Below are 27,634 nucleotides of genomic sequence, written 5' to 3' on the forward strand. Positions count from 1 at the left end.
TATGGACATTCTATATTGTCAAAAGCCATACATGCGTCAAGTGACAGCAGCACATTGTCTTCACCTGAGTCGGCTCTAGTGGCATGCAGTACCCTGTATAGTATTCGCAGGTTAAGCCTGGTGCTCAAGTGGGGCATGAACCGTGACTGGTCTGTATGTATTACAGAGAAGATGACCGCCCCAAGCCTGTTTGCCAACACCTTTGCCAGTACCGTATCTTCTACGTTAAGCAGAGATATCGGACGGTATGACCCACAGTCCTCTGGTGGCTTGCCTTGTTTCGGTATTACCACAATTGTGGCCAGTCTCTGGTCTACAGGTAGCTCTCCACCACTAAGGGCATCATTATACATAGCCAGCATGTGCGGGGTTACTTTTGATGCCACTGCCTTAAAGAATTCTATAGGTATTCCATTAGGACCAGCCGCTTTACCGGTTTACAGGTCCCCATAGCCCCTATTATGTCCTCTGTCGTGAGTTCTTTGTCCAACTTTTCCCTGTTGTCATCTGCGATTCTTGAGATTAGGAGGTCACTGAGTAGCTCCGTGCAATGTTCCCCCGTTCTGGTGGATGTTGATTTGTAAAGGGCCTAGTAATGATCCGCGAATGCTGAGGCTATTTCTTCGCCTGTCATTTTAGTCTCCAGTTGTGGCTCTGGAATGATTCTTGGCTGCCTCTTCTACTATGTCTTAAAGCTCTTTTTGCTTGAGTTGAATCTGCTGCCTAACCTGCGTTGCTGTCTTGCTACATCCCATGGCCTTCCCTACCAATTGTAGGATGGCCCTTTCTAATGTGTCCTGTGGGATACTTTGCTCCCTCTTTCTCCCTCCCACAAGGGCCTGCACGTACCCTCTCATCACCGCCTTGTGGGTCTCCCACAGTGTGCATGATAAGTGCACTGTTCCTACATTTTCTCTAAAGTATTGTTCCATCTGCTCTCCTATTTCGTGTCTAATCTGCTTATCCTTAAAGAGTTTTGGGTTCATTCTGGGGGGCATGGTATAATTTCTTGTAATTCCTTTCAATTGTGTTTCTAAAGGCGAATGATCAGAAATTCCCCTTGCCCTACGTACTGACCCGGTAAACCAATGTGCATGCACTGCTTGCGTCATCAGATAGTCTAAGCGTGAGTACACCCCCTGTGGGGCAGAGTGAAACATGTATTGTCTGTCCTCTGAATTGTTTATTCTCCATAAATCTACTAACCCCATCACACTCATAAAATCTTTTAGGGGATCCTGTCCCTTCTCCCAGCTTTTTGCTGATATCATGTCCAACCCTAGATCCATTGTTGCGTTCATGTCCCCTCCCATTATTAGGGTTCCATCCAGTAGATGTAGTAACAGGGCCTCCAACTCCCTCAACGTGTCGGAGTGCAGCCTTGGTGGTACATAGACTGAGCAGACCCCATAGTGAAGCCTGCATGCGCTGCCACTTGTATCCAAACCTATCAAGTGCCTTGCAGGTTGTACCTTTGAGATGGGATTCTTGGATTAGGACTATGTCCGGATTCTGCCGCAGAGGTATTGTAGCACCACTGTATGTTTGATCATGTGTCCCAGCCCATTGACATTCCAGGTCAGGATCCGTAGCCTTGACCCTGCCCCGGGCGCTGCGCGGCGCTCATCCGTGCCCATGTCTGACAGGAGTATATAATTGATCACTGGGGCTGTATCCCGGGTACCATATGTGTGTGAGGAGTCTATCTTGCCCCTTATTTCCTGTTGGTATGCCTTGTCGTCTTCCCATGCCCAGCCAGGTTATCAACTTGTAAAACTTTAAAACTGTGCCATCTCTGTGGTGGCCACTAACATTGCAAACCCTGTAAATAACCCCCCTCCCTGCCACCCTGCACTGTGGGTTAAAAACCACCCACCCCCCAACTTGCAGAGTGCCTGTCGCCCCATATGAACAATCCCAACTGGGGTCGGCTCAACTCCGGAGAGTCCGCCAGTCCCCTCCCAACCCCCTACCAGTATGCGTGTCTTAGGTGCTATAATATTTTATGTCTAGGCAGATGCAACAATATTATTTCACTGCTGGCCGTATGTAGACTCATAGTTCTTACCTTTATACAGGTCTTCGACCGACCAGCCAGCATGTAATCGCACTTCACTTGTGCCAAGGCAGGTCAAACCAAACGTTTTTCCTTATGTCCCCAACCCTGGACTCTCTTCCTGCGGCGGTACTCCAATATCAACAGAACTGTCTCCTTTCCTCGCTCAGCACCCCGATCCTGGCCCACCGTTGGATCTACTGCATCCTCCCTTGGTGTATTCTGCTGTTGGTACTTTGACTTTGTAATTGTTCTCCAGTTGTCTAAACAATCTTGGGTTTCATCTGGAGTTTCAAATCGCCATACCTTGCCCTCTGCCATCACTCTAATAGTTGCCGGGAAAAGTATAGAGTACTTAATGTCCTGCGCACTGAGTTTCTTTTTGATTTCCAGAAAAGTTTGTCTTCTCTGCTGCACTTTCTTTGTAAAGTCTGGATAGAAGGTAATAAGGGCATTATAATATTTCAGCGGTGGTGCGCTCCTGGCCGCCTGAAGGATCACGCCCCTGTCTCAGTAGGTGAATAGTCTCGCAATTGTAGGTTGCTGCGGGGCTTCCGGCCTCCGCTGTACTCCGGGTATCCTGTGGGCTTGCTCCACCGAAAATAATTTTGATAGGCCCTTGGGCTGCAGTGAGTTAGTTATAAGGTCATCGACAAACAGGTCTACTGCCCGTCTCTCAGCCCTCTCTAGCACCCCTATTATACAGATATTGTTATGGCAGGAGCGCCCCTCCTGATCTTCCAACTTGGCCTCTAAATCCCTCGTCCTCTGCGTTAGTTCTTGGACTTGTTTTTACAGAGTCTTTGTGCCCACCAGGAACTCCACTGTTGTTCCCTCTACTTCGGTTACTCTTTCCCTCATGTTCCGGAGGTCTACTCTGAGCAGGGACACTTCCGTATTGCAGTCATGACCTCTTGCAAGGTAAGTTCCGGGTTTACCGCTTGGGAGGTCATCATTTGCAACCCGAAGGCGTCAGCCTCCTCTGATTTGGCATTCCGGTCATCGCTGAGCACTGCGTATTTATCCAGTTTAGTCTGTTGGGGGGCATGTGAACCTCTGTCCCCTACATGGTTGCAGTGTCGTTTGTACATGAGACCACCATACCAGCAGACCATGTGCGCAGACACCTCTCAGTGGGGGCAACCACAGGACCAGCAGTTAATTTATGTGCCACCCTGCCTGCGGCCTCTTCCATGGGCCGTCTCTTCCACAAGTGCGCAGGTCCCCCTTGTGGTCTCTGGGTGCTGTCTCTATGGGACCGATTCTGGGTCTTGTGTCATCAAAGGCTCAACAGTCTCCTAGATCGATTATCCGGCCTGCCTTTAGTAAATTATGCCTCGCCAAAATGGCCGCGCTGGGACTGTCCCTCCCTGTTTAGCGCGATGTCGCACTCGCTGGTGCTCGTTTTTGTGTCCCCTGCACTCGTGGTAGTTTTGCCGGTCGCTCACTCACCACCACACACAGTCTGGCGTTGCCTCAATTATTATGGGTCTGCCCTCCTTCCCTGCCGCCTTGATTCTCCCAGGGCACTGGGCTAATTTCAGTGCTTGCTTCCCTTCACTTCGTTTTCGGCCGCACCACCTATTGCCTCAGCATCTTGGTTCCCCTGCTGCTCCAGTTGCTGGCGACCCTGGCATCCGTATTAGAGCACTCCCACTGGCGGGGCTAGATGCCAGCTAGCCTGGTCGTCACGGTGCACTCCAGCTCTGTCACTCGAGCCCGCTCGTCGGCAGGCCCCTCACTGCCCTGCCTCCAGCTCAGGATCGATCCGGAGTTCCGGGGTCTCTTCAGCACCTGGGCGGTTATCGAGTCTTGTGGACCTCCATCTCACCCCGATTATGGATGTGTAAACGGATTTATAGGGGGTAATCGGGCTGGATCGACGGAGCCGGTGTTCAAGCGGCCATTACACTCTGTGGCAAGCCACGCCCCGGCAGAATATGCTTTCCACCACACTAGACAATGATATTACAGTGGGGGAGCAAACCTGATAAATGACTTGTATGAAAATTGAGGTCGAAGGAAAGAGTCGCAAAAATCAAGCACCAAACTGGGCCTATAATTGGGGATGACCATGGGGTTGCAGAAGCATTTAGGGACTACTGTGATAGCCTGTGCAAAGTTGAATTGAGATCCCCGGAGAAGGTTCATGCTTATTTGGCAGACACAAAAGTGCAAAAGCACTCATACTCACAAGCAGCCGCCTTGGAGTTGCCTATTAAACATGAAGAAATGATTTCTGGCATAGCTAGACTCAAGCTGAATAAATCTCTGGGCTCAGACATATATATGCAGTGCTTTTTTTTTTTTGCAAGACATTTTGCCTCAGCCTTGCCTTTCCAAATCCTTCACTGAATCTGGCCCCCAAGATAACTCAATGAATGCTTCCATCATAAACGTTATTATACCCAAGCTGGTCAACAATCGCTCAATGTGTGCATCCTGCAAGCATAGTTGAAGCTGTTGACCGGCATCCTGACTGATACGTTGGTACCACTTATGCATGGGCTGATTGTCCCATATCAGTCTAGGTTTAAACCAAGGAGGAAATGCCAGGATAATACTAAAAGACCCCTGCACATAATAGCTGACACCACAATAATTGAGAATAACGTTCTACTGTGAAACACTCAATGTCTTTAGTGTTGGGCCTAAGTCCCAAAGTTGTGTTTTTAGCGGATAATAAAACCCAACTTTGAAGTTGTTATGGACCTATGAGGAATTGTTAACAATCCCGACTCTTCAAAGAGGTACAAAGCAGGGTTGTCACTTCTCCCCGCTGCTATTTGTGTTGCACATGGAATCCGTGGCGGAGAGGATATGAAAGAAGAGGGACATTCTGAGAGTCCGGATGGGAGGGTGATCGGAGGGACCTACCCATCATTCATGTGCATAGCTTAAATCCTAGCCTTACAATTCCAATTTGATTTTGTCTGCTCCGCTCCATTCTGGCTTTGTTTAGAAAGTTTCAGTGCTATCTTGGGCTTTCACATCAGCCTACAGAATTCCCCAATCCTGAATATATCTGTCCCACAGGATCAGAAGCCACATCTTCAGACTTTCTTCCCCAGCAGTGGGCCATAGTTAACATTACCTACGTCGCATCCACCTTGGAGTAAATAGTAGACGGCAGCTGCCCCAAACTGCTAATGATGATACAGGACAATACGCAGACAAAGCATATGGGGTGGTGGGGTGGATCCTTCCTTGCTGGGCAGACACACCACAATGAAATCCACAATTTTACTTGAGCTCTAATTCCATTTTGAAATGCTCCTCTCGCAAGTACCAAACACTCAAAAATACAGGGGGCATTGGAGAACTGTATCTGGGCTAGGAGGAGGCCTAAATTGACCAGGTGCACCACACAACACTATTAGGAGAAAGGAGGACGGGGTCTTTGAGATGTAGGAAAACTCTACCAGGGACCCAAATGCGATTCATGTGAGAGTGGAAGGGTGGCAGTGTAAAAAAGGCTTCATGAACCACATAATCTCAGACACATGCAAATGGAAAGAGCCAAGACCAGCAAAGAAACTCAGAGCATGGGGACTTTCCTCCTTCCTGATAAGGAGTGCAACTCTGGCAATCTAGGACAAGGTTTTGAAATTAGGAAATGGGTACTACATAGCTACATCAAACCACATACTAGTCGCTCTTTGACACAATTTTTACGAAAGAGGACAGTCGACTCTTTCTAGATGTATATGTAAACAGGCTTCTTATGCCAGAACTCTTCAGACTAAAGGGCAGGGCCCCTTGTAGTTGGGCCTGAATTGATCCCGGGGGTAGGGTGGGTGGGTAGGGTGGGTGGGTGGGACGGGGTGGGAGGTTAGGCACTGGCCAAGAGGATCATCATGCTAAAAACAGTGTTTGTTTTTAGTTGGGAAAAAAACAGACACAGCGAGCAGTTGTGGCTGCTCCTTGCGCTGCTTGCTGGATAGAGGCATCAGCCAATCCAAGCACTGCTCTCTTGCTGCCTACAATGCTAAACAAGGAACAATATCCCAACAGGTAGTATTCAATAGGCAGTTACATATGCATGTGAAAACATTACATGAACAGACTAGGAGACAATAATTCAAATGGTCTGGTGTAGTTACTCAAATTGTATTTTAGAGGGATAGAGGGAAAATTATGCAAGGTCATATTCATACAGTTGGAGCAGCACTGTAGTAGACAATTCATATGACAACCATAATTGTACTTGGTGCTCAAAAGAGTGTGCAAGTGAACAGTGGCGACGCAAGTGTAGAAAAGGACAGCGAAAGCGGCGCAGTGTAGGCAAAAGTGAAAGTATCATACAGTGAGTGGCTGGGTGAAGAGAATAGATCAAGTGACTTAGGTGTTCAATTCATAATTATAAAGCGGCCACAGTAGAAAATGCACCAATAAATATGCTGTAGAGTCGATGGCGTTTCGATCCTCGATTGTTTGGGATCGTCATCAGGACATGGTCGTCTTTAGTAGAAGTGCTGCGGGGCAAAAGGGACAAGTCAGGGGAGGAAGGAAGCGGGAAGGCAGTGCAGAGGTAAAAGGGGTGGTGAGAATAGCCAGGAAAGCATGTCTACGGAACTTGCTGGATCAGGAGGTCCGGGGTGGGTAGTCAACCGGTATGTGCGGAGAGGCCAGGATAAAGATCGCAGGGGGCGCGTGGGGTAGGGAGCGGTGTGGTGAGAGGTCGAGGGATGGTGTGACAGGGGGACGAAGGATAGGAAGGGAATGAAAGCCGGTGGATGGCAAGGTCAGAGTGGCTAAGGGAAGGGGGGGGAAGGGGGGAAGGAAGAAACTAAGGGTGGCAGGCTCGGGGTGGGTATGGGGAGGAGGCGAAGGGGAAGATGGCTGGTAGTGAACCAAGGGTGGTCTTAAAGTTACCTGGGTGCCGACTGCGGTTCAAAGTACGGTAATGTGTCCCTGGAGGGGGGCAAGCGAGGGAGGCGTCCTGCTGCTTGATTCTAAAAGGCAAAGGGAGAGTTAGGGGGATGCCAGCAAGTGATGGACTCAGAGAGCGGGTATGAGGGAAAGGTACTGACTAGAGTTGGCCTTTGTGGAAAGTCCGACAGGTGGAGGTGAAGGGTCTTCGTAGTCCGATCTGGAGAAAAATAACGATAAATTAGAAAAGGCCAGGGTGGTCCGAGGAGGAAGGCGAGGGATCGCGAGGAAGGCACTTACCTATGGGTGAATGTCAGACAAGAGTGCCGGAGTGCGGAGTCAAAGTTGTCTCGGCGATCGGTATGATCGTCCGCGTAGAAAGGACCTGAGGGAAAAAAGGGTGGAGGGTAGTGAGGATCCGTGGGCAGCCCAGGGCGAAAACTGTGTAGTCGCCTGCGGTGGACAATGGATCGGGCGATTACCTGCATGAATCGAGGTCCCGGTTGGAGTAAATCCTGTTAGTGCTAGCGCCAGCGAGGCAGGCAATAGAAGACTTCCGCCTTTAGAGCCCAGAAGGGGATAGGTAGAGGCGGTCAGTGACGTCAGCGGGGAAGGGGCGTGAAGGGGCGGGGGAAGGAAGGGAGGGAGAGGCAATGGGCGTGAAGGGAAGACGGGCTGGGAAGCCATATCTTGTGGTGTGGGGAGCAGAATACAACCGTATTGGAAGAATGTGCTGGCCATGTAATGCCGGTGAAGACAGGGAGACCCCAAAGTTGGGTGCAACATGTAGGAGGCAGATAACTATATATTGGTACCAAGTGGGCGCGAATCTGTCAGTCATGTAATCAACAAAATTGTTATAATTGACAACAGTTTGTCAGGCAAATGTGGCTGCGGGAACAACAGCGTACTTAAAGATAATACATTTCAGTTGTATGTATGCAAGAACACTAGAAAAATCGAATGCAGTGAGGGCAATCAGGGACTTGGGGGGTTAGGATGTACAGGTGAGAGGTACCCCAGTGAAATTCCAAGAAATTGGTCAGAAGGAACGAGGCATGGCCAGAGGAAGCTCCCAGGATGAGGGCAGTAGATGGGCCATTTAAGGACGGAAGTACACGAGAGTTGGGACATTAGGTGGTAACAGTGCTGTTCCATTCATCGATAGTGTTAAGTCCATGGTGGACCGAGTTACACAGTGTCATCCATTTGCATTCAGCTCTGTTAAGGATTGCCTTGATGTCGCCACCACGAATAGAAAGTACTGGCTTCTCAACTATTTGCCAACTGAGATCACAGTCCAAAGTGTTGTTTTTCGAGGAAATGACTGACCAGTGATGCTGTCAGCAGTTTGCAATTGATCCGGCTCTTGTGCTGTATGATGCGCTGTTTAATCATTTGAGTTGTTTGACCTATGTATGTTAGGTCACAGGGGCACTTGATGGCATAGATTACAATCTGTGATCTGCAGTTGGTGTGGTTTGTCAATTTGTATGTCCGGCCGTTGTCAGTGAACACTTTGGTATTGTATGTGAGTTCACATACACTGCAGTTTTGGCATCAGTAGTGTCCGATTACTGGATCAAGGCCCCAAGCTGCAGTTATGGTATGTTTGGCGATGGGCGGTTGGGGCCAGGTGATGGCATGTACAAGGTGACTGGCAATGTTTCTTCCGCGTTGGTAGGAGAAGAGTGGATCAAGTTGAAATTGCTCATGTGGTCGGAGTATAGTCCAATTTTTCTTGATAATTTTGTTGATTTGGTTGCTGTCAGGACTGAATTTAGAGACAAATGGGATCCTTGTCCTGGGTTTCTTCGGTTGTGGAGTAAGGAGGTCTTCCCGGTGGCAGTACCACGCTCTTTTCCTGGCTCTTGTGACAAGTCGACGGGGTAGCCTCGATGGATTAATTTGTTGGTAAGGACTTCAGCTTCTCAGAAGTAGTCCTTACGCCACTTACAGTTACGTCTGATACGTAAGAATTGCCCGTATGGAAGTCCAACTCGTAGTCCACGTGGATGGTGACTGGAATAGTGCAGAAGGGTGTTTTTCTCCGAAGGTTTGCGATAAAGGATGGTTCCCAACTTGCCATCCTCTACATGGATGGTGACATCCAAAAAAGGGAGGTCGTTAGTAGTACTCTTGCTGGTAAATCTCAAATGTTCTTGCGCTTGATTGAGCCAAGTGATGAAGGGTTCCAAAGTTGTTGAGGTGCCATTCCAAACCAGTAGGATATCGTCAATATATCGACGCCAGCTGTTTATATGTGAGAAGTGGGGGTTGGTGGGGTTGAGACTCAATGTTTTCTCCAGATTATGCACGAATAGTATTGCAAAGTTTGGAGCGAAGCAAGCGCCAATTGATACTCCCTTGATTTGGAGGTAGTAGCATTCACAGTAGAGGAAGTAGTTATTTTGTAAGGCTATTCGTAACAAGTCCATGATAAATTCTGTTGGTATCCGTGTGGGTTGGGGTCTTGTTTGAAGTAGGGCCTTGATTACCAGCAATCCTTCATCGTGGGCAATGTTGGTGTAGAGGGATTCGATATCCATACTGACCAATAGTTGAGAAGTGATATCAAATGGTTTGTCTTCAATTGTATTAATCAGATCCATTGTGTCACAAATATAAGTATCTGTCAAGGGAACAAATTCCTTAATGATTGCGCCGATGTATTTCCCCAGGGCTTCAAGAATGGACCCACATCCAGAGACAATGGGGCGTCCCTGGGAATTGGTACTATCCTTGTGGATTTTGGGTAGGACATATATGACTGGAGCGCGGGGACTGGGATTGTTCAAAAAGTCACACTCTTTCTTGGTGATAATGTTTAGTTCCCTTGCATGACTGGTGACACTTTGAATTTTGGATCTTATGTCATCCAAGGGATCCTTGGTGAGGGGTCGGTAGTGGCGACGGTCAGCCAATTGGCGTTGTATCTCTTGGTCGTATTTGTTGATGTCCATGACTACAATTCCTCCCCCTTTGTCCGCTGGTTTAATGATGAGCCTGGGGTTGTTTTTCAGTGCAAGCAGTGCTTGTTTCTCACAAAGGGGAAGATTGCATGGAATGTAGTGAGAATGGGACTTGAGATCCATGACATCTTTCATCACCAGACGTTCGAAAGTTAAAATTTCGGGTGGCATAGCATGCGAGGGAGGATTGAAGGTAGAGGGTGGGCGGAATGGTGATGTCAGCGTGCTGGAAGAGTCAGGTTTGTCAGAGAAAAAATGTTTTAATCTTATGCGTCTGAAGAATTTCAAAAGGTCGGTTTGGAGTTCAAGATAGTTTGTGCGCTCAGTCGGTACAAATGTGAGTCCTCGTGCGAGCAGGGTAGTTTCATTGTGGCTTAACACATGGTCGAACAGATTGAAAATTGGTATTGAGAGGTCTGGCATTGTTCCAGGGTCAGGTATGTTCACTGTGGTGGTCCCCATTGGTAGTACCGGTTGCGTGTTTGTCGTTCACCTGCAAGTTGCAGTTGATATTGGCGGTTCCTGACTGGGCAATTTGGAGGTGGTGGTTGTCCACGGCCGCGTCCTAGAAAACTCGGGGGACGTAGAGGTTGTGGTCGGTTGCCCGTTCCTGAAGTACTGGGGACTTTGCCAGAGTCTGAGTCTCCTGCTGAGGTATTGGATGAATCCGAAAAAGTTACCCTCTGGTTGTTGCGAAAGCGTCCCCAATTCCGGGTTTTTGGTGGGATGTATGGTGTGTTGAAGAATTCGTCACTCAAGTAAGGATCGGTTTGTTCGACTTTGTAGTACTTGATGTCTTTCTGTATTTTGTTGTTTTTTTTGTTGAGTTCAAATGTATTGAAGGTGGAAATAGTCGTATTGATTTTGTAAAGGAGGTTCTTGCCGTCCGTGACAGAGGAGTCCTCCAAAATGAGTTTTTCAAGTTCTGCGATCTCCTCCAATTCCAGTAGGCTGTGTTCAATGGTGGTATCTATGCCAAGAACCATCCAGTGACGGGAACAGGTAGTTGCTAAATGGCTGAAGCTGGTTCCAAACTTAGGATCGCTGTGAAAATGGCTGGGGTATTGCGGATTTGTAGGCCTACTGGGATCTCTCCTGATCTCAGATAGTCCGTTAACATGCGTGCATGGAGCTCTGTTTGAATCTGTTTCTTCTTAAGTTTTTCTAGTAGGGCACGGGAGGTGTTGTGGGTACTAGAGGTGGCAGGTAAAGAGGGTGGTCCGGAAAGAAGTGAGGGATCAACCAACCGGGACTGAATATATTCTTCTGAGTAGGTTAAGGTCTTCTTAGACTTCGTATGTATCCTAAAGAGTGATACACAGATAGGATCTATTGAATGAGATCAGAAAGTAAGTACCAGAGAGGAGAGGTACGGACTCTCGCAGCTCAGCAGCTGCTCACAAACTGGTAAAGTAGAACAGGAGTCAAACCCATAGACCTGGTCGGGATCAGGGTAAGGAAGTAGAATAAGGAACAATATCCCAACAGGTAGTATTCAATAGGCAGTTACATATGCATGTGAAAACATTACATGAACAGACTAGGAGACAATAATTCAAACGGTCTTGTGTAGATACTCAAATTGTATTTTAGAGGGAAAATTATGCAAGATCATATTCATACAATTGGAGCGGCACTGTAGTAGACAATTCATATGACAGCCATAATTGTACTTGGTGCTCAAAAGAGTGTTCAAGTGAACAGTGGCGACGCAAGTGTAGAAAAGGACAGCGAAAGCGGCGCAGTGTAGGCAAAAGTGAAAGTATCATACAGTGAGTGGCTGGGTGAAGGGAATAAATCAAGTGACTTAGGTGTTCAATTCACAATTAGAAAGCAGCCACAGTAGAAAATGCACCAATAAATATGCTGTAGAGTCGACGGCGTTTCGATCCTCAATTGTTTGGGATCGTCATCAGGACATGGTCGTCTTTAGTAGAAATGCTGCTGGGCAAAAAGGACAAGTCAGGGGAGGAAGGAAACGGGGAAGGCAGTGCAGAGGTAAAGGGGTGGTGAGAATAGCCAGGGAAGCATGTCTACGGAACTGCGCGGATCAGGAGGTCCGGGGTGGGTAGTCAACCGGTATATGCGGAGAGGCCAGGATAAAGATCGCAGGGGGCGCATGGGGTAGGGAGCGGTGTGGTGAGAGGTCGAGGGATGGTGTGACAGGGGGACGAAGGATAGGAAGGGAAGGAAGGCCAGTTTATGGCAAGGTCAGAGTGGCTAAGTGGGGGGAAAAGGAAGGAACTAAGGGTGGCAGGCTCTGGGTGGGTATGGGGAGGAGGCGAAGGAGAAGATGGCTGGTAGTGAACCAAGGGTGGTCTTAAAGTTACCTGGGTGCCGGCTGCAGTTGAAAGTACGTAATGTGTCCCAGGAGGGTGCAAGCGAGGGAGGCGTTTTTCTCCAGATCGGACTACGAAGACCCTTCACCCCCACCTGTCGGACCTTCCACAAAGGCCAACTCTAGTCAGTACCTTTCCCTCATACCCGCTCTCTGAGTCCATCACCTGCTGGCCTCACCCTAACTCTCCCTTTGCCTTTTAGAATCAAGCAGCAAGACGCCTCCCTTGCTTGCCCCCCCTTCCTGGGACACATTACCGTACTTTCAACCGCAGTCAGCACCCAGGTAACTTTAAGACCACCCTTGGTTCACTACCAGCCATCTTCCCCTTCGCCTCCTCCCCATACCCACCCCGAGCCTGCCACCCTTAGTTCCTTCCTTTTCCCCCCCTTAGCCACTCTGACCTTGCCATCCACCGGCCTTCCTTCCCTTCCTATCCTTCGTCCCCCTGTCACACCATCCCTCGACCTCTCACCACACCACTCCCTACCCTACGCGCCCCCTGCGATCTTTATCCTGGCCTCTCAGCATATACCGGTTGACTACCCACCCCGGATCTCCTGATCCGCGCAGTTCCGTAGACATGCTTCCCTGGCTATTCTCACCACCCCTTTACCTCTGCACTGCCTTCCCCGCTTCCTTCCTCCCCTGACTTGTCCTTTTTGTCCCGCAGCACTTCTACTAAAGACGACCATGTCCTGATGACGATCCCAAACAATTGAGGATCGAAACGCCGTCGACTCTACAGCATATTTATTGGCGCTTTTTCTACTGTGGCTGCTTTCTAATTGTGAATTGAACACCTAAGTCACTTGATTTATTCCCTTCACCCAGCCACTCACTGTATGATACTTTCACTTTTGCCTACACTGCGCCGCTTTCGCTATCCTTTTCTACACTTGCGCTGCCACTGTTCACTTGCACACTCTTTTGAGCACCAAGTACAATTATGGCTGTCATATGAATTGTCTACTACAGTGCTGCTCCAACTGTATGAATATGACCTTGCATAATTGTCCCTCTAAAATACAATTTGAGTAACTACACAAGACCATTTGAATTATTGTCTCCTAGTCTGTTCATGTAATGTTTTCACATGCATATGTAACTGCCTATTGAATACTACCTGTTGGGATATTGTTCCTTATTCTACTTCCTTACCCTGATCCCGACCAGGTCTATGGGTTTGACTCCTGTTCTACTTTAGTACAATGCTAAACAGCATAGGAGCAGTGTAAAAATTGGCTGGAGCAGGCAATCACAGTGCTCCATCGCAGACCTACAGGGCTGTGCTTCTAAGATAGCTTTCAGCTGTTGAAGCAGAAGCCAAAACTGTGCCTGTCAGAATGGCCACAGTGCAAACACCAGCCAATCTGACATGCGCAGTTAAGTTACACCCCGAACTGCTGCTGTCACGCCGGGGAGAGAGAGCTCCTTCATGTCCCCCCAGAGTTGAGATTGGAAAGTGTGAGAGGAGAGGTGCTTAGTGCTTCCATCACCTGTGCATGTTGAGTGCCTGTGTATGTACTGTGGCCGGATGTTATCTCTTTGGTAGTGGAGTGAAAATATATATATCTTTATTTATTTATTCATGGGGTCTGCACCCCCATGCTCCTATGCACGAACCTCCCCTGGCAGTGAACCACTCTGTAACAGGTATCGTTTGCCATGCATATCCTAGCAAGGAGTACTGTCAAAGGGTAGGGTCTCCAAATAATTCTACAAGTGCCTCCCCTTCCTTTACTTCTGATATGGAATCGCACTGTGGATACTTTTACACTTTAGGAAGATCAGGCTGCCATTGATATATATTGTTTGCATTTTTTTAAACTGAATATTGAACATACCTGCTATGTTTGAATTGTTAATTATTTTTAGAGCTGACAGTTTTATAGAATAATTGTGAAAAAAAAATTTTATTCTGGGGGCAATTCTTTTTTTTCCCACGAGGGGGTCACAGCATAAAAAAGTTTGAAGACCACGGTCTTATGCACACAACTGACCTGGGGAAATCCCGGACAGAAAAATTGGGAGATGGAATTAGGTAGAAGACTCTTGGGGTTAGAATGGAATGAGTTACACCTCGAAGTATATACCACATCCTGAAGCGCAACAGGCATGGAAGTAATGGTAAAAGATGCCTCATATTGATAGCACAAAGCAAAACCAAAGGGTATGATGGATGGAGTGTTGCACATTGCAAGCACTCACCCCCAGTCAACTGATCTGGGTTTAATCCATCCTCATTCTTTAGCTCACTCCTCCACCCCAGTTCAGACCTGGCCATATGCAAATCAGTTTGACCCTGTGCCTCGTGGGAACAGAACAGCCCGAACTGCCAAGCCATTTCTTCCCTGGACCGGAAACAAGCATCCTGGGACCGGTTTCTGGCTAATCTGCCGTCATTAGCCAGGCTAGCATGAATCCAGTGGCAAAGTGAGCAAGGGACTCGCGTCTGAGCATACGCTGCCAACTTAGGGCGAACAAAGCAAAACCAAAGGGTATGATGGATGGAGTGTTGCACATTGCAAGCACTCACCCCCAGTCAACTGATCTGGGTTTAATCCACCATCATTCTTTAGCTCACTGCGCCACCCCAGTTCAGACATGGCCATATGCAAATCAGTCGGACCCTGTGCCTCATGGGAACAGTCCAGCCCGAATTGCCAAGCCATGTCTTCCCGGGACTCACTGTGCCACTGGAATAAAGCTATCCTGGCTGAAGAGGGGTGAAACCCCGAAACCGGTCCTAGAATGCTTGTTTCCGGTCCTGGGAGGACCTGGCTTGGCAGTTCGGGCTGGACTGTTCCCATGAGGCACAGGGTCTAGACTGATTTGCATATGGTCAGGTCTAAACTGGGGTGGCACGGTGAGCAAACGAATGATGGATTTAACCCAGATCTCTTGACTAGGGTGAATGTTTTGATTTGCTCTACAGTCCTTCCATCAGTTGTGTGTCTTTTGCCTTCATATTGGTAGCACAGCACACCCCTTCTAAACTGCATGAATAGGACTCATAGACGTCAGAGCTTTGCTGGTGAGAATGTGAGGGAACGGGCATGTTTCTACACTTACTATGACATTGTCCAAAACGTAAGCGTTCTTTGCGGGGGTTCCTCGACGCCATGGATAAGATCATTACTACAGAAATACCTAGATTTCCCACCCATGTGTTGTTAAGGATGTCAAATAGAGAGACCCTACTTTTGCATAGGAACAAACAGATGATGCATGTGCTATGCAGGCCGTCATTGCACTGTAGGCTAGGGCTAGCCCACAGAGCATAGACAATAGCTGTATAGACTTCGGGGTCTCTTGGGCATTGAGAACATTTAAATAACACTGGAAATTCGAAATTATCTATCTCTGGAAGTCAGGTCCCCATTTCTATGCTATCTATTTGAGCATTTTAGGAAACTAATATGCCCCAGGTATCTCAGAGTAGTATGGATAATGGCGCAAAGCGACTTCATAGTGGGCAAATAGCTTAAACATCGAATGGAAAACATGGGGCGAGACTGAAAGGGAAGCAGCAAACCAGCACTGCAGGTACTTCTCTCCCTTGTAGTTTCTCTCATTGTATGCCCAGACTGCAAAGGTAACATGCGAGCAGATTTGAGGACGGTTGGGGGGAGGGGGGGGGGGAGGGGGCTTTACTGTTTTGTTGATAGTGGATTATTAATGGCGAACATTATATCTCTGGCCTCCAGGTTCAGGCGGTAGTATATGCATTCATAATAATCATCATTAAGAACTGATCCATAAATTAAAATGTTTCTTATGAGATTGCTGTTCAGTGTAATTGACTTACTGACTTTCCGCATTTTTCTGGCGTTAGCAGTTGGCTTATGCAGTTGTGATCGCCGTCATCTCCCCTGCTTGGATAACTGACCATGTTTTTACAACTTCATTTAAATGTTGTGAAGAAGGTGCACGCATTATAATCCTCGCCCTTTCTGTCGAGCCACACACTGAATGTTCTATTAATCTGTCCTAGTCAACAGGCCAAAGTAGGTAAGCTGACCTCTGTATGACACCAAGTTCTGAGTGTGACCTAAAATCTGCAATTTTATTTTTGGTTGTGGCACTGTTTTACAATCCCACATTTAAGACAATCACTCTCTGTGCAATTGTGACTGGATAGCTGTAGTATTCAAAGTCCCAAAGCAGCCATCACTTTATCTTCAAATTTAGAGGATCGCCTGTAACATTTTACACACATTTTTCAAATTCTGATAAATTCCCTGTGTGAGCCTCCATTATAAACTTGATGTGTCGATACTCTAGATTAGAAGATAGTATACAAGGCAGACAAGAGCCTGGGTTTGCAGTACTGAGGGACCAAAGCTGTCCTCCGGGTTGCAATGGGCTCAAAGTGTTGGGATAAGGACCTTGGTTCTCAAGTGTTACATTGAATGAATATACAGACTAATCGGTTCATTAGTGGTGCAGCAGAAATGGAGCGAAACTGACTTGTTAGGCCTAGCTCCCTTCACCTGCAATTGACATTCATTCTCCTTTATCCATATTGTGCTTCTGATGTTGGTAATTCATGATCAATGCCATATAATTTGCAGGCAGCGTTTTCAATTACTTTTACTGTTTCCTATCATTAAATTGCTATTATTATCCGGATATGAAATTGCCTTTACTTGCTTAGTTTTCTTTTGTGTGTTTTTTCCAGGCTGTTAGATATGAAAATCATTACACCAACACAAAGTATTGTTTGTGTCAAATGTTAAGAGAACATCTGGAGTCACCACAGGGAAAGAAGCTGCATTCAGCCCAGACTCAACGCGCAATCTGGTAAGAAATCCATAGACGGGGACTAATTTCCCTCAGCAAGACCACATGAAACTGCAAACAAAGAAGATTCTGCATAGGAAGCACAACTGTTTCAGATATTATTCGTTTTAGTTAATTTACTTATATTTAGCTATGCTTCTGTCAGTTTAGTGTTGTGCTTAATGTGGAAGGACCATCCTAGACAGTCAGAGGCTATACAATTAAGTGTAGCAATGTTATATGTTACCACAGTACACCGACTTTACCAATCCTAGGCATTAATGGAATGATTTATAAACACTCTATCTTGGAACCGTGTAGTGTCGTTTAGGTTTATCTGAAGTGTCCATTCTGACCCCATTCAGTTATCCAGTTGTATGATTAAGAATTCTAGCTTTCATAGGTGCATGTTGTTGTGTCTGTAGCCTCTCATAAGAGGAGACACTGGCACTTTGGTACAATGCTCCTCTCCACAAGTTCAAACAACGAAATGATTGCCACATATGATGTGGCATAGTAATGGCCGGGACATAATTTAGGTATCTAAATGGTGCAACTGATGCCACTCCGTCTACTCCTTGAGATAGCTTTGCCAGTCTTAGGTTGCTCAGGCAAACATCTAAGACCTGACCTGACCTTGCACTGCACTCCATTTTTACACCATCATGTTGCCTCCCATTTGCTAGTATTTACATTAAAACAGTGACCAGCAAAGTAAAGTGGGAGCAGAATGCGTTTGCAAAATATGTGTGCTCACACTCTTTTCCCACCCAAATGAGTGTAGAACTCCTCAGCCACCCCACCCAATCCTTGCAGGGAACTAAAAGTGCAATTAAGTGCCTCTTCATGACGAATGACTCTCACGCATAATGTAAGCAGGGAAAGGCACAGCACCCCTTCACTGATACTGTGCAGTAACTGTAATATTTGAAAAATCACCACCACAGACTGAGGCGCACCTCGGCAGTCTGCAACTTTGCAACCCTGATGACTTTGTTGAATGTAAAAACAATGTTGGTGGATTTATAACTAACCATATTCCTTTTGGAATATCAGTATCTCCTGTGAGCATATTTTGGTTTTACTTCCTTAAATGTACACATTTACATAAATGTTATCCTACTTAGGAATGATGACAATGGTGGTCTGTAACCTAATTGTGGGGTGAAATTGATCAGAAATTGAGGGTATCTGTTCCTCTGAATGATTAACTATTCTGCGATAGGAGGTGCACAGCATTTCGTCTCGAGCTACTTGTACTGCAACTCCACGACTTACACTCCTTAACATATAGAGGCCGAACTCCTAACATGTTGCCCATGATCACCAGAACTCAACTGTTCTGTTGGAAGGCAGTGGGCAAACACATAGGTTGGTAAGGCAGACTGATCGCCGAAATTCCTCTCTGGCATTTCACATACATCTGATAGAGACTTCTAGCCACAGATTTCTTACCCTAAAATTACCCGAGGTGTTTGACTGGATCCGAAAATCTTTTGTCAGCAGTACCACTGAACAGTGGTAGGTGGCGCCATTCAGCTGTTGGCATCGTCTGCGCCAGAAGTCAGTTATTTTCTTTCCACACCAGTCAGTGCAGTTACGGGAAGAGCTACCCCTTAGTCCCTTATGGACTGAGCTTTTGTCGATTTTTTTGTCAGGGTCTTTTTTGAGGTCTTAACTCGCCCTTGTGGCTCCAGACTGGGCGTGGAGAGTCTGGTATCTCAAGCTGTTGAGGATGGCCATCGGTCCTCTGATCAGGCTGCATTTTCGAGAGGATCTTCTGCTGCAGCAGTAGGGGAAGGTTCTCCACACAAACCTGTCAATGATCAGCCTTCTTGCATGGAGCTTTAGCTGCAACAGTTGACCCATCCTCCTTGCTCTGCAAATGGATTTCTAGGGACAGGGCTTTCCCCTGTCAGGGCCCTAGTATTCCCCACCAGTGGTCAGTGTACTCAGTGGCTTTACGTTTCTGGCATAGAGAGTTGTGAATAGTAGCTACCGTCAGCGCTAGGGTGATGCCTATATAGGCACTATGCACATCCCTTCCAGCGTGTACGAATCCAATGACGACACATGAACCGAACGACGTTATCTACTAGCACGCAGGGGTAATGCTCTTGAAAAATTCCAGATCCACTCTGACACTTATGAGTAATTTTAAGGTAAGTAATCTGCAACTAGATAGTCTCTACCAGATAAGGCATTACTGAAGGAAAGTAACTTGTTCCTTAAGCACATTGCCAAACTCAAAGGATTCGTGGCGTGGGATTTCATGCATTTCTACACTTGGTGATGTATGGGCCCCTAGTTGCATGAAATGTGTCGTCCAATTAGTGATCGTCTTTGCACTTCACAAGAGCTAATTTTTACTATATTTGCTGTTGCGACACTCCCTTGATATCCACCCAGTGAGTTAAAAAAATTATTGAAGTTCGACTCCCTAGAGGCCAAGATTACCATGGTACAACTCAAACAGAGGAATGTCACAAATCTATAGGTCACTCTCTTGTGATTAACTCCCCGACCCTTTTCAGCAGCTCTGAGATGCCATCACAGGCCTTTAAGAGCTTCCTTTAGTCTCTCCCTTCAGCGCATCCTGCAGATTCACACCAATTGGCGAACCCACAGGCGAGGAAAATGAGCAATTTTCACGCAGGATTAAATGGTCCCTCAATTTAGACTCAAAACTGGCCGATTGGGTAACGAAAAACGCTCAACTAAAAAGCGCTATTGGCCCAGAAGCCATTTCAAATCATTGGCCCACTCTCCTGAGTGATTTGCATCAGGCTCTGGGGGCTCATCTGCCGCTCAAAAAAAGCGGACCTCAAAGGCTCTCAATCAACCCTCTAATGAGGAAACATCTGAAAACAAACGAAAGAGGCAAATTGGCCTAAATAGTAGGAAAAAAGTAGAAAGCGCTGCCCAGAAAACCACAAAAGGGCCACATAGAGCAGCTCGCAAGAAACGCGCATGGGCCCAACAGAACAAACGCATAGAGGAAGCCTGGCAAAAAAAATTCTTCCTCCTAAAGTAAAGAAATCCGGCCCAATTTTGGAGGTATATCAATCAGCTCAGTGACAACGGCCACACTGGAGAAAACGGAGTTCCTGAAAACGTATGGGTGGAGCATATTAATCAACTTTACAATGGCGGGGTAAGGGAGCGTTCATCCACCCCTACGCCTCTAGCCCCACTCAACGGAAATACCCCGGGTCTGGCCTTACCTGAAAACGCAGTAAGTAAGATCATCAGCCGCATGAAGAACGATCGGGCACCAGGGCTAAATGGAATACCTGCAGCAGTCTTCAAAAAATGTCTGCAGTTTTGGGTAGAACTCCTTACACCCCTTTTTGCACATGCTTTTCTCACAGCCACAATTCCACCTTCCTGGCAGGGCTCAATTCCACACCCTATCCACAAAAAGGGCAATCTCTCAAATCCAGTCAATTATAGACTAATAGCCTTGCTGGACATTGAAGCCAAAGCTTACGCCCGCGTTTTACTGACGGAACTAGAAAATTGGGCCAGCGAAATTAACATCCTGCCTCACTCCCAGTCAGGCTTTAGAGCGGGCTGCTCCTCGATGGACAACATAATAGCACTGTCCTACCTGTCGCGGAAAGCTACCCTGGCTAACCAGCTACCTATATTCTGCTGCTTCGTGGACTATAGCGCAGCCTTCGACAGAGTCAATCGAGGGACGCTGTGGAACAAATTAAATTCCTGGGGAATACCATCTCCTCTTCTCTCAGCCTTGATATCCTTGCACCACAAAACCTGGGTTAGGATTAAAACTAGTGCACAAACATTATCTAAAAAAATTGCAATTGAAAACGGCCTAAAACAAGGCTGTGTACTTGCCCCGCTACTATTCAACCTCTACACCGCTGACTTACCAAAGGAATTGACAGGTGCAGCCCTGGCTGCCCCAAAACTGGGCGGGCTGCGTCTACAGACAATGCAATATGCCGACGACATCATCATCATGGACCACACGAAAATCGGATTGCACAGATCGCTCACTGCTCTCAATAACTATAATACAAAGAACCATCTTGTGATGAACGAATCCAAAACCAAAATTTTGATCTTTGGGAGCTCCAAAAAAAAGAAAAATCTTACTTGGAGAGCAGGGGGATCACAAATAGCGACCTGCACCAGCTACAACTACTTAGGAGTTTGGTTCAACGCCAGGGCAAACCAAGCAGCACACCTTAGACACTTAAGGCCTAAGGGTATGGGGATCATTCACAGGCTGAGGCGCTTGATCATCATTTGCACAGCCCTTCAGCCGAACCAATCCTAAGGGTGCTATGGGCCAAACTACTACCTGCAGTGACCTACGGCCACTTGGCCTTTCCCTTTGAAAATGGACGCATTTCTGGGAAACTTACAAATAAAAGCGTATAAGAAAATCTTCTCCGTCCCGCAGCACGCGAGGAGGTCGAGGATGAGACTTGAGCTGGGACTGACATGTGCAAACCTTTACTGCCTGGGAGACCTAATCAAATTCTACATACACACCTTACGAGCACCAGGACAATCTCTGAAAGAGCAACTACAAGCTGCGTTCAAGGACGAACACTCCCTTTGGCATAAACAGTTGCACCTCGCCATTTCCACACTAAAGATTGAACCAACCTCTCTCACTAAACCAACTATCCCCCTGTCAATGTGGAAAAAAACAATAACAAAACAAATCATCTCAGTTTCATTTCAGACAGACGTTGCCGGGCTATCTAAAAACAAACTTTTCAACGCTTTGAATGAATCATATATCAAGGGGAAACCTCTGCTATACTTTAACTACTCCCTCAATCCCCAGACTCGCAACAAAATATTATACATGAGGCTGCTAGCCCTACCAATCTTTGACTTTAACCCACAGTGGGATTGGTGGAATGAGCAGCCCATTTGCAGGCTTTGCAATTACATACACTAGTCCTGGTTCCACCTGCTTTGCTGCTGCCCATTCTTTGCTACAGATCGACTCTGCCTACTGATTCCTGTCTTTCGGGAACAATCACTAAGACACTGTAGGGAAGCATCGACTTTGTGTTTTAGCAACAATTCAGCCCAGGCCTCAGCAAGAGCTGGGAAGTTTGTTAATATTATTTTAACCGCACTGCATATTGCTTAGCAACAAGAATTTGATCATGATTTTATACTTTAAAAAAAATGTTTATTCTATCATGCATTGTTATGTTTGTACATTACGGTTTTTATTAACTGTATAATAAAGAAGAAGAAGAAGAAGAAGAAGACTCTTGGTCGCCGCAATAGGGTGACCAACCGTCCGTAAATTTCACGGACAGACAGTCCGTAAAATTGGACCTCACGTCCGTTGTCCGTGAAGATCCCTCTTACGAACGCCCTTTGTCTGTAATTTGGGGTTTACGGCGGCCTGCACTGCTCACCTCGGTCTGAGAGAGCTCCCTGTTGGAGGCCCATCGCACTTCTCTGTGCTGAAAAGCAGCCCCTCCCCAGCCTCTCACTTCCCCTGGGATCACAGCTTACCGGACTTTGGACGTTTGCCCTGACTCATCTACCGGTTTGTGTCCCTGTCACCCTTCCCCTCCTCTTCCCATGCTGTATCTCTCACCCTACCCTCCTCTTTGCCGCCTTCTTTATCTGTCTACTTCCCCTGCTCAAACCCCCCCCCCCTCCTCTGAATCTCTCACCTTGCCTGCTTTTCCCCTTTCGTATTTGTGCTTATTGTTTATCTCGACCTTACAAGTTACTATGTGGCCTTGCTGTACGAACTATGTAACCTTTTGTAACGATGTAACATGTGACTATAATCTGATGCTCATGTAAAGCGCTCTGATACCTCCGGGTCTAGCCAGCGCTATTTAAAACTTTTGAAATAAAATTGTCATTCTGTATGCCGGCTGATTGTCGCATACAGAATGATAATGGGCAAGTCTGGACAGTTAAGGCATGTGGTGACCCATGTGCACTTTTTATCTAAGTAAGAATAAAGCTGAAGACGATGTTTGGTCTCATTTGCAAGGGTGTTTTCAGATTACATGCTGTGTTTATTCACCACCATAAAGTGATTTCGATTATCACCTTTAGGCAAAATGTAGGCATGTTATTTCACTCTGCTCATGGGCACTGTGCTAGATGTATCGTTGGTGTCCTTTATAAAATGCAACTATTTTCAAAGAACATATTTAGAACATTTTGTTTCAGAATAAAAAGTTGGCCCGTTAAAAAAAAAATATCTTGGTGTTGTGGGTTCCAGCTTCCGTCCCAAGCCCTTTCATGGAGGGCCATTCTGGCTCATAAACTCTGTGCAATATGGGCCTGGTTCCAGCGCTGCCTTAAGCTGCTTTTCATACTTTGATGAGGTGACTGGAAGCACAAAAACTGCCGTAGGACTACACTATCTATTCCTCATTTGTTGCTGATTCGAGTCCAGAGTATGTAACGGTGTAAGGATTTTTAGATTTTCAAGCAAAATAGGAGTTTGTTTTGGTGTGCTCCCTCTACAGAAAAAATAAGGTTGTTTTCAGACCTTTGTTGTTTTTGGTGTAACGCAGTGGCAGTTCTTAAAGGGTCCTGTCTTACCTAGCTTTATGAAGTGCCGGCCCTGCCGTCTGGCTCCATGTTTCCGTTACTGATCTTTTCTTTTGCAAACCATTGCTATCTGTTGTGTTTAGTCTAAATAGGTCAATGTAAACAATAGTTATTAGTAAAAGCAATCCTAACCAACATGTTAAGTTTTAACTCCTGAGTTTCTATAGTTACCCAGGCCGCCCACTCTTAAGATATATTATCTACCAATATAGATGACATCCGACTCTTACACCTTGTAGCCCTCATTGTCTTATGTAACATTTCCTATACATTGACTTACACATTTATATGAGTCATTGTCTCAATATAATTTGTGTGTGATTTAACACACTCTGACACCCTGCTCTACATACTTGGCATGACAAGCACTATGTATGGGGTCCAGATTAGCATGCTACTCGCCGAAAGAAACCATTACAACCCCCCATCAAGGGTAGCAAGCACTATATAAATTCAAACCTTTTTTTCCCTTCTCTATCCCTCCACTATCCTTCTCAATCCAAATAATCTGGCTGATATATCCACCACTCAAATTACTTTCATATTTTCACTATACGAAATCACCACTAACCCTTTATGGATTCCGAAGAATCGTGCTACTCACCGAAAAAGTGCTTTAACACCCCATTAGCGGTAGCAAGCGCTATATAAAGCAAACCTTTTTCCCTCCACTATCCCTCCACATCCAAATAACTGACCAACATATCCACCATTAAAATTACTTTAATATTTTACACTATACTAGTTCACCGCTAATCCTTTATGGGTTCTGGAGTAGTGTGCTACTCGCCGAAAAAGCACTTTGACAGGGGTAGTAAGCGCTATAAAATGCAAATACAATACACTACAATAAAAGAAATGAAATACCCACGAGAGAGGTTCTAGGTGAAGGGCACCATTGGCGGATGGGCCGTACCAGGCATCAGTATTTTCACAGGAGGCTGGAAGGGTAGGAGGCTGGTTTTGTTACTGGGGGCTGGTTTTGTAGCATTGTAGTCGTTTTGAAAGCATTGCTAAGGTCCTTGTATATCCAGCAGTTTTCAGGCAACAATAACAGTGTCACAATAACTCTGGTGATTAATGTACCTGCTGGAGAGAGATGGGAGTTGTGTCCAGTGGCAGTTTTGATAAGGTAGTGCAGAGGGTTAATATGCCTGCTGCAAAAAATGTGTACTGTGCATGTCAAAATACAGTATTTTATGTACACAGCTCACTGGGTTACTGCTTTTGTTACATAAATTCTTTAGTTATTGTGTAGTTCATAAATGACAATCATAATCTAGCACAGTGAGCTATGAACTGCCATCAAAGGGCTGTTTTGTATTGGTTAGAAAGTTATGGCTGTTTCCCAGTTTTTCATTAGCCGGATGTTGGTAAAAAATAGATGTTTGGGTGAAATAAATTCATATAATTAAAGTCAGATGTTGGTTTTGGCATTGGAGGGGTGCGCGGTGATAGAGAGGATCAGTTGAGTGTCATCTGCGTAGGAGAATATGCGGAGTCCGTGTGATCTGAGGACGTCTGTAATGGAGGTCATGTAGATGTTGAACAGGATGGGGCTGAGGGAGCATTCTTGTGGCACACCGCATGTGATGTATTTGGGTGCGGAGGTGAAGGGAGGCAGTGGGATGCTCTGTTTGTGTCCTGTAAAGAAGGAGGTGATCCACTTGAGGGCGCCTTGGCGTATGCCTGTGTTGTAGAGTCTGTTGATGTGGGTGGTGCTGGAGACTGTGTCGAAAGCTGTGGAGAGTTCGAGGAGGATCAGTGCCATGGTTTCTCCACGGTTGAGGAGTGCTCTGACGTCTGTGGCGGCAATCACTGAGGTCTCAGTGCTGTGGTTGGCACAGTATCCTGATTGAGAGGCGTCCAGTAAACGGTTTTGTTCCAGGAGTTTGGTGAACTGCTGGTTGATGGCTTTCTCAAGAACTTTGGGCAGGTGGGGAGCAGGAAGATTGGATAATAATTTTTGAGATTGTTGGGGTCAGCGGAGGGTTTTTCTAGGAGGGGTTTGAGGTCTCCGTGTTTCCATCTGTCTGGGAAGATGGAGGAGTTAAGAATGCTGGCGAGTTGCGTGTTGATTGGGTTTGTTGCGCGGTTGTAGAGATGGTGGAGGCTGCCGTCAGTGGGTGTCCCTGAGTGGATGGAAGACATGATGGCTGGTCAGGGTGGTGAGTGGTGACCAGGTGGTAATGGTTTGGCTGGTTGGTTGAGGTCGTCGGGTTGAGGGTGGTAGGTTGGATGTTGAAATTGTTGTAGATGGTGGTCTTGCTGTGGAAGTAGTCTGAGAGTGGTGGATGGTCACCATGGCTATCGGTTTGGAGAATTCTTTGACTATTTTGAAGAGTTCCTTTGTGTGGTTGGCTGTGGAATCGATGAACTGTGCAAATGTCTCAAAACATGTCAACAGTTAGGAAACCACAAATGGGCCACGTGTTGGTAATTCAGAAGTGTGCTCAAAACAAAGTTTTAATAGGATAAAAACAATCAAGGCACTTTACTTGCTGATGTTCAAATGATACATGTTTGCTGAAACCGCATTTCCAAACATTATTATTTGTGCGCAATTTGGTTTTATCAGTAAAACTGCATGTTGGCATTGTTCTCCTATTAAAAAAGAAAATGTTCTGTATGTAAAAAACAGTGTCCCTTTCTGACCTACAATAATGCCACAACAACGTATACAGTTTCTAGTCTATAGCACACTTCTGTGGATTAGTGAGAATCTGCAGTTTAAACCTTACAGAAATGAAACAGTCCAATCATATATAGGTAAAATAAGGAGGGCTGATATATGGCTAACCCGGACATTATATTGTAATGTCAACTACTATCTAGTCGTTCTGGCCCACAATAATGCCATACCACTCAGCAGTGTGCAGCCAAGCATAGCTCATGCAGGGTGGTTAATAACTCTGTTTTCCTGCTTCATGCTCTTACCCTCACGTAAGACCTATGCGCTACAGGTCTTATCCATCACTCAGTACTGTACCAGCCTCATAACCAATCATCACCAGTTGAACAGAAATGAAATACATCATCTGACACATAATGCTGGCCACTCAGAGGACTGCATTCTAGTCCAGCACTGCAGGTCCCAATTAGTTACATTCTATGCGTCTGCTTTACATCTCACAATGGAACTCAGATATGAGATGCTGGTAACTAAGTCCACCCATTCAACCAGTTCTCTCACCAAACATGCCTTCTCAGGACCATGAACTGTAAACGAAACATCAGACTGGACAACCCAGCGCAGTAACCATATAAATAGATCATGATCATATAAAATACCACAAAAACACCTACCCAGTTGCTCAAAGCTGCACGAAAAAGTGTGACGTGCACAATTGTCTCAACCTAATATAAAAATATTTTGACTTGTACTTATGTTGGTTGTCTATTTCCTTATATATTATTGCGCAACCTCCTCTGATGTGTCTGTAAAACGTACCTTTTATCCCAAAGTTTTGTCCTGAATTTTGACCTTCTGTCCTGAATTTTTGTCCTGAATTTTGACCATTTGTCCCGAATTTTTACACTCCCCGTCCTGAATTTGCACCCATGCCTGTTGGTCACCCTACGCCGCAAACACAATGGCTGCCCCTCCATCGCAAACCTCACCTCCCTATTGTCCGACGTTCTTGTTTATGTGGAACTCCTCCGTTAGTTTAAGGCCTATCTGCCGAGCCCTAGGTATGCCATTGGTTAGTGGACAGTGTCGTTGATGGGTTCATTTGTTCATCACTGGTGTCACAGCCCCTATGGCACAATTGTATTTTAATTAGTAGGAAAGTCGCGTAGTTCAAATAATACCTTTGTTGGCCTGGGATAGGACCCCAGACACAATTATATCTTTAACCCAGTAAGCATCGATGTCATTTGGTAAAATGTTTGTGTCTCCTCGGGTCATTTCAGTAACTACAGAGTCTCAAGTCCTTTACTACGGGTTCAGTCAGTTTGATAAGTGTGCATGATTGTGTTAGAGCAACTTGCCCGATTTGACTTTGATATGTCTGTCATTTCCCAGAG

The 27,634-nt window shown here is 46.2% G+C and overlaps 1 protein-coding gene across 1 annotated transcript in view; it reads left to right on the forward strand.

Moving 5' to 3' along the window:
- The window catches only part of DUS2 (dihydrouridine synthase 2), a gene marked incomplete at its 5' end in the record, with an annotated part of 471,998 nt that overhangs the window by 362,048 nt on the left and 82,316 nt on the right, over positions 1–27,634 (forward strand). The window contains one exon of the mRNA XM_086950567.1: positions 16,923–17,044. Coding sequence (XP_086806693.1) covers positions 16,923–17,044 — 122 coding nt within the window. The remainder of the gene's footprint in view (positions 1–16,922; positions 17,045–27,634) is intronic.

Source organism: Lissotriton vulgaris, unplaced genomic scaffold, assembly GCF_964263255.1.
Source record: "Lissotriton vulgaris unplaced genomic scaffold, aLisVul1.2 SCAFFOLD_886, whole genome shotgun sequence".
Lineage (NCBI taxonomy): Eukaryota > Metazoa > Chordata > Amphibia > Caudata > Salamandridae > Lissotriton > Lissotriton vulgaris.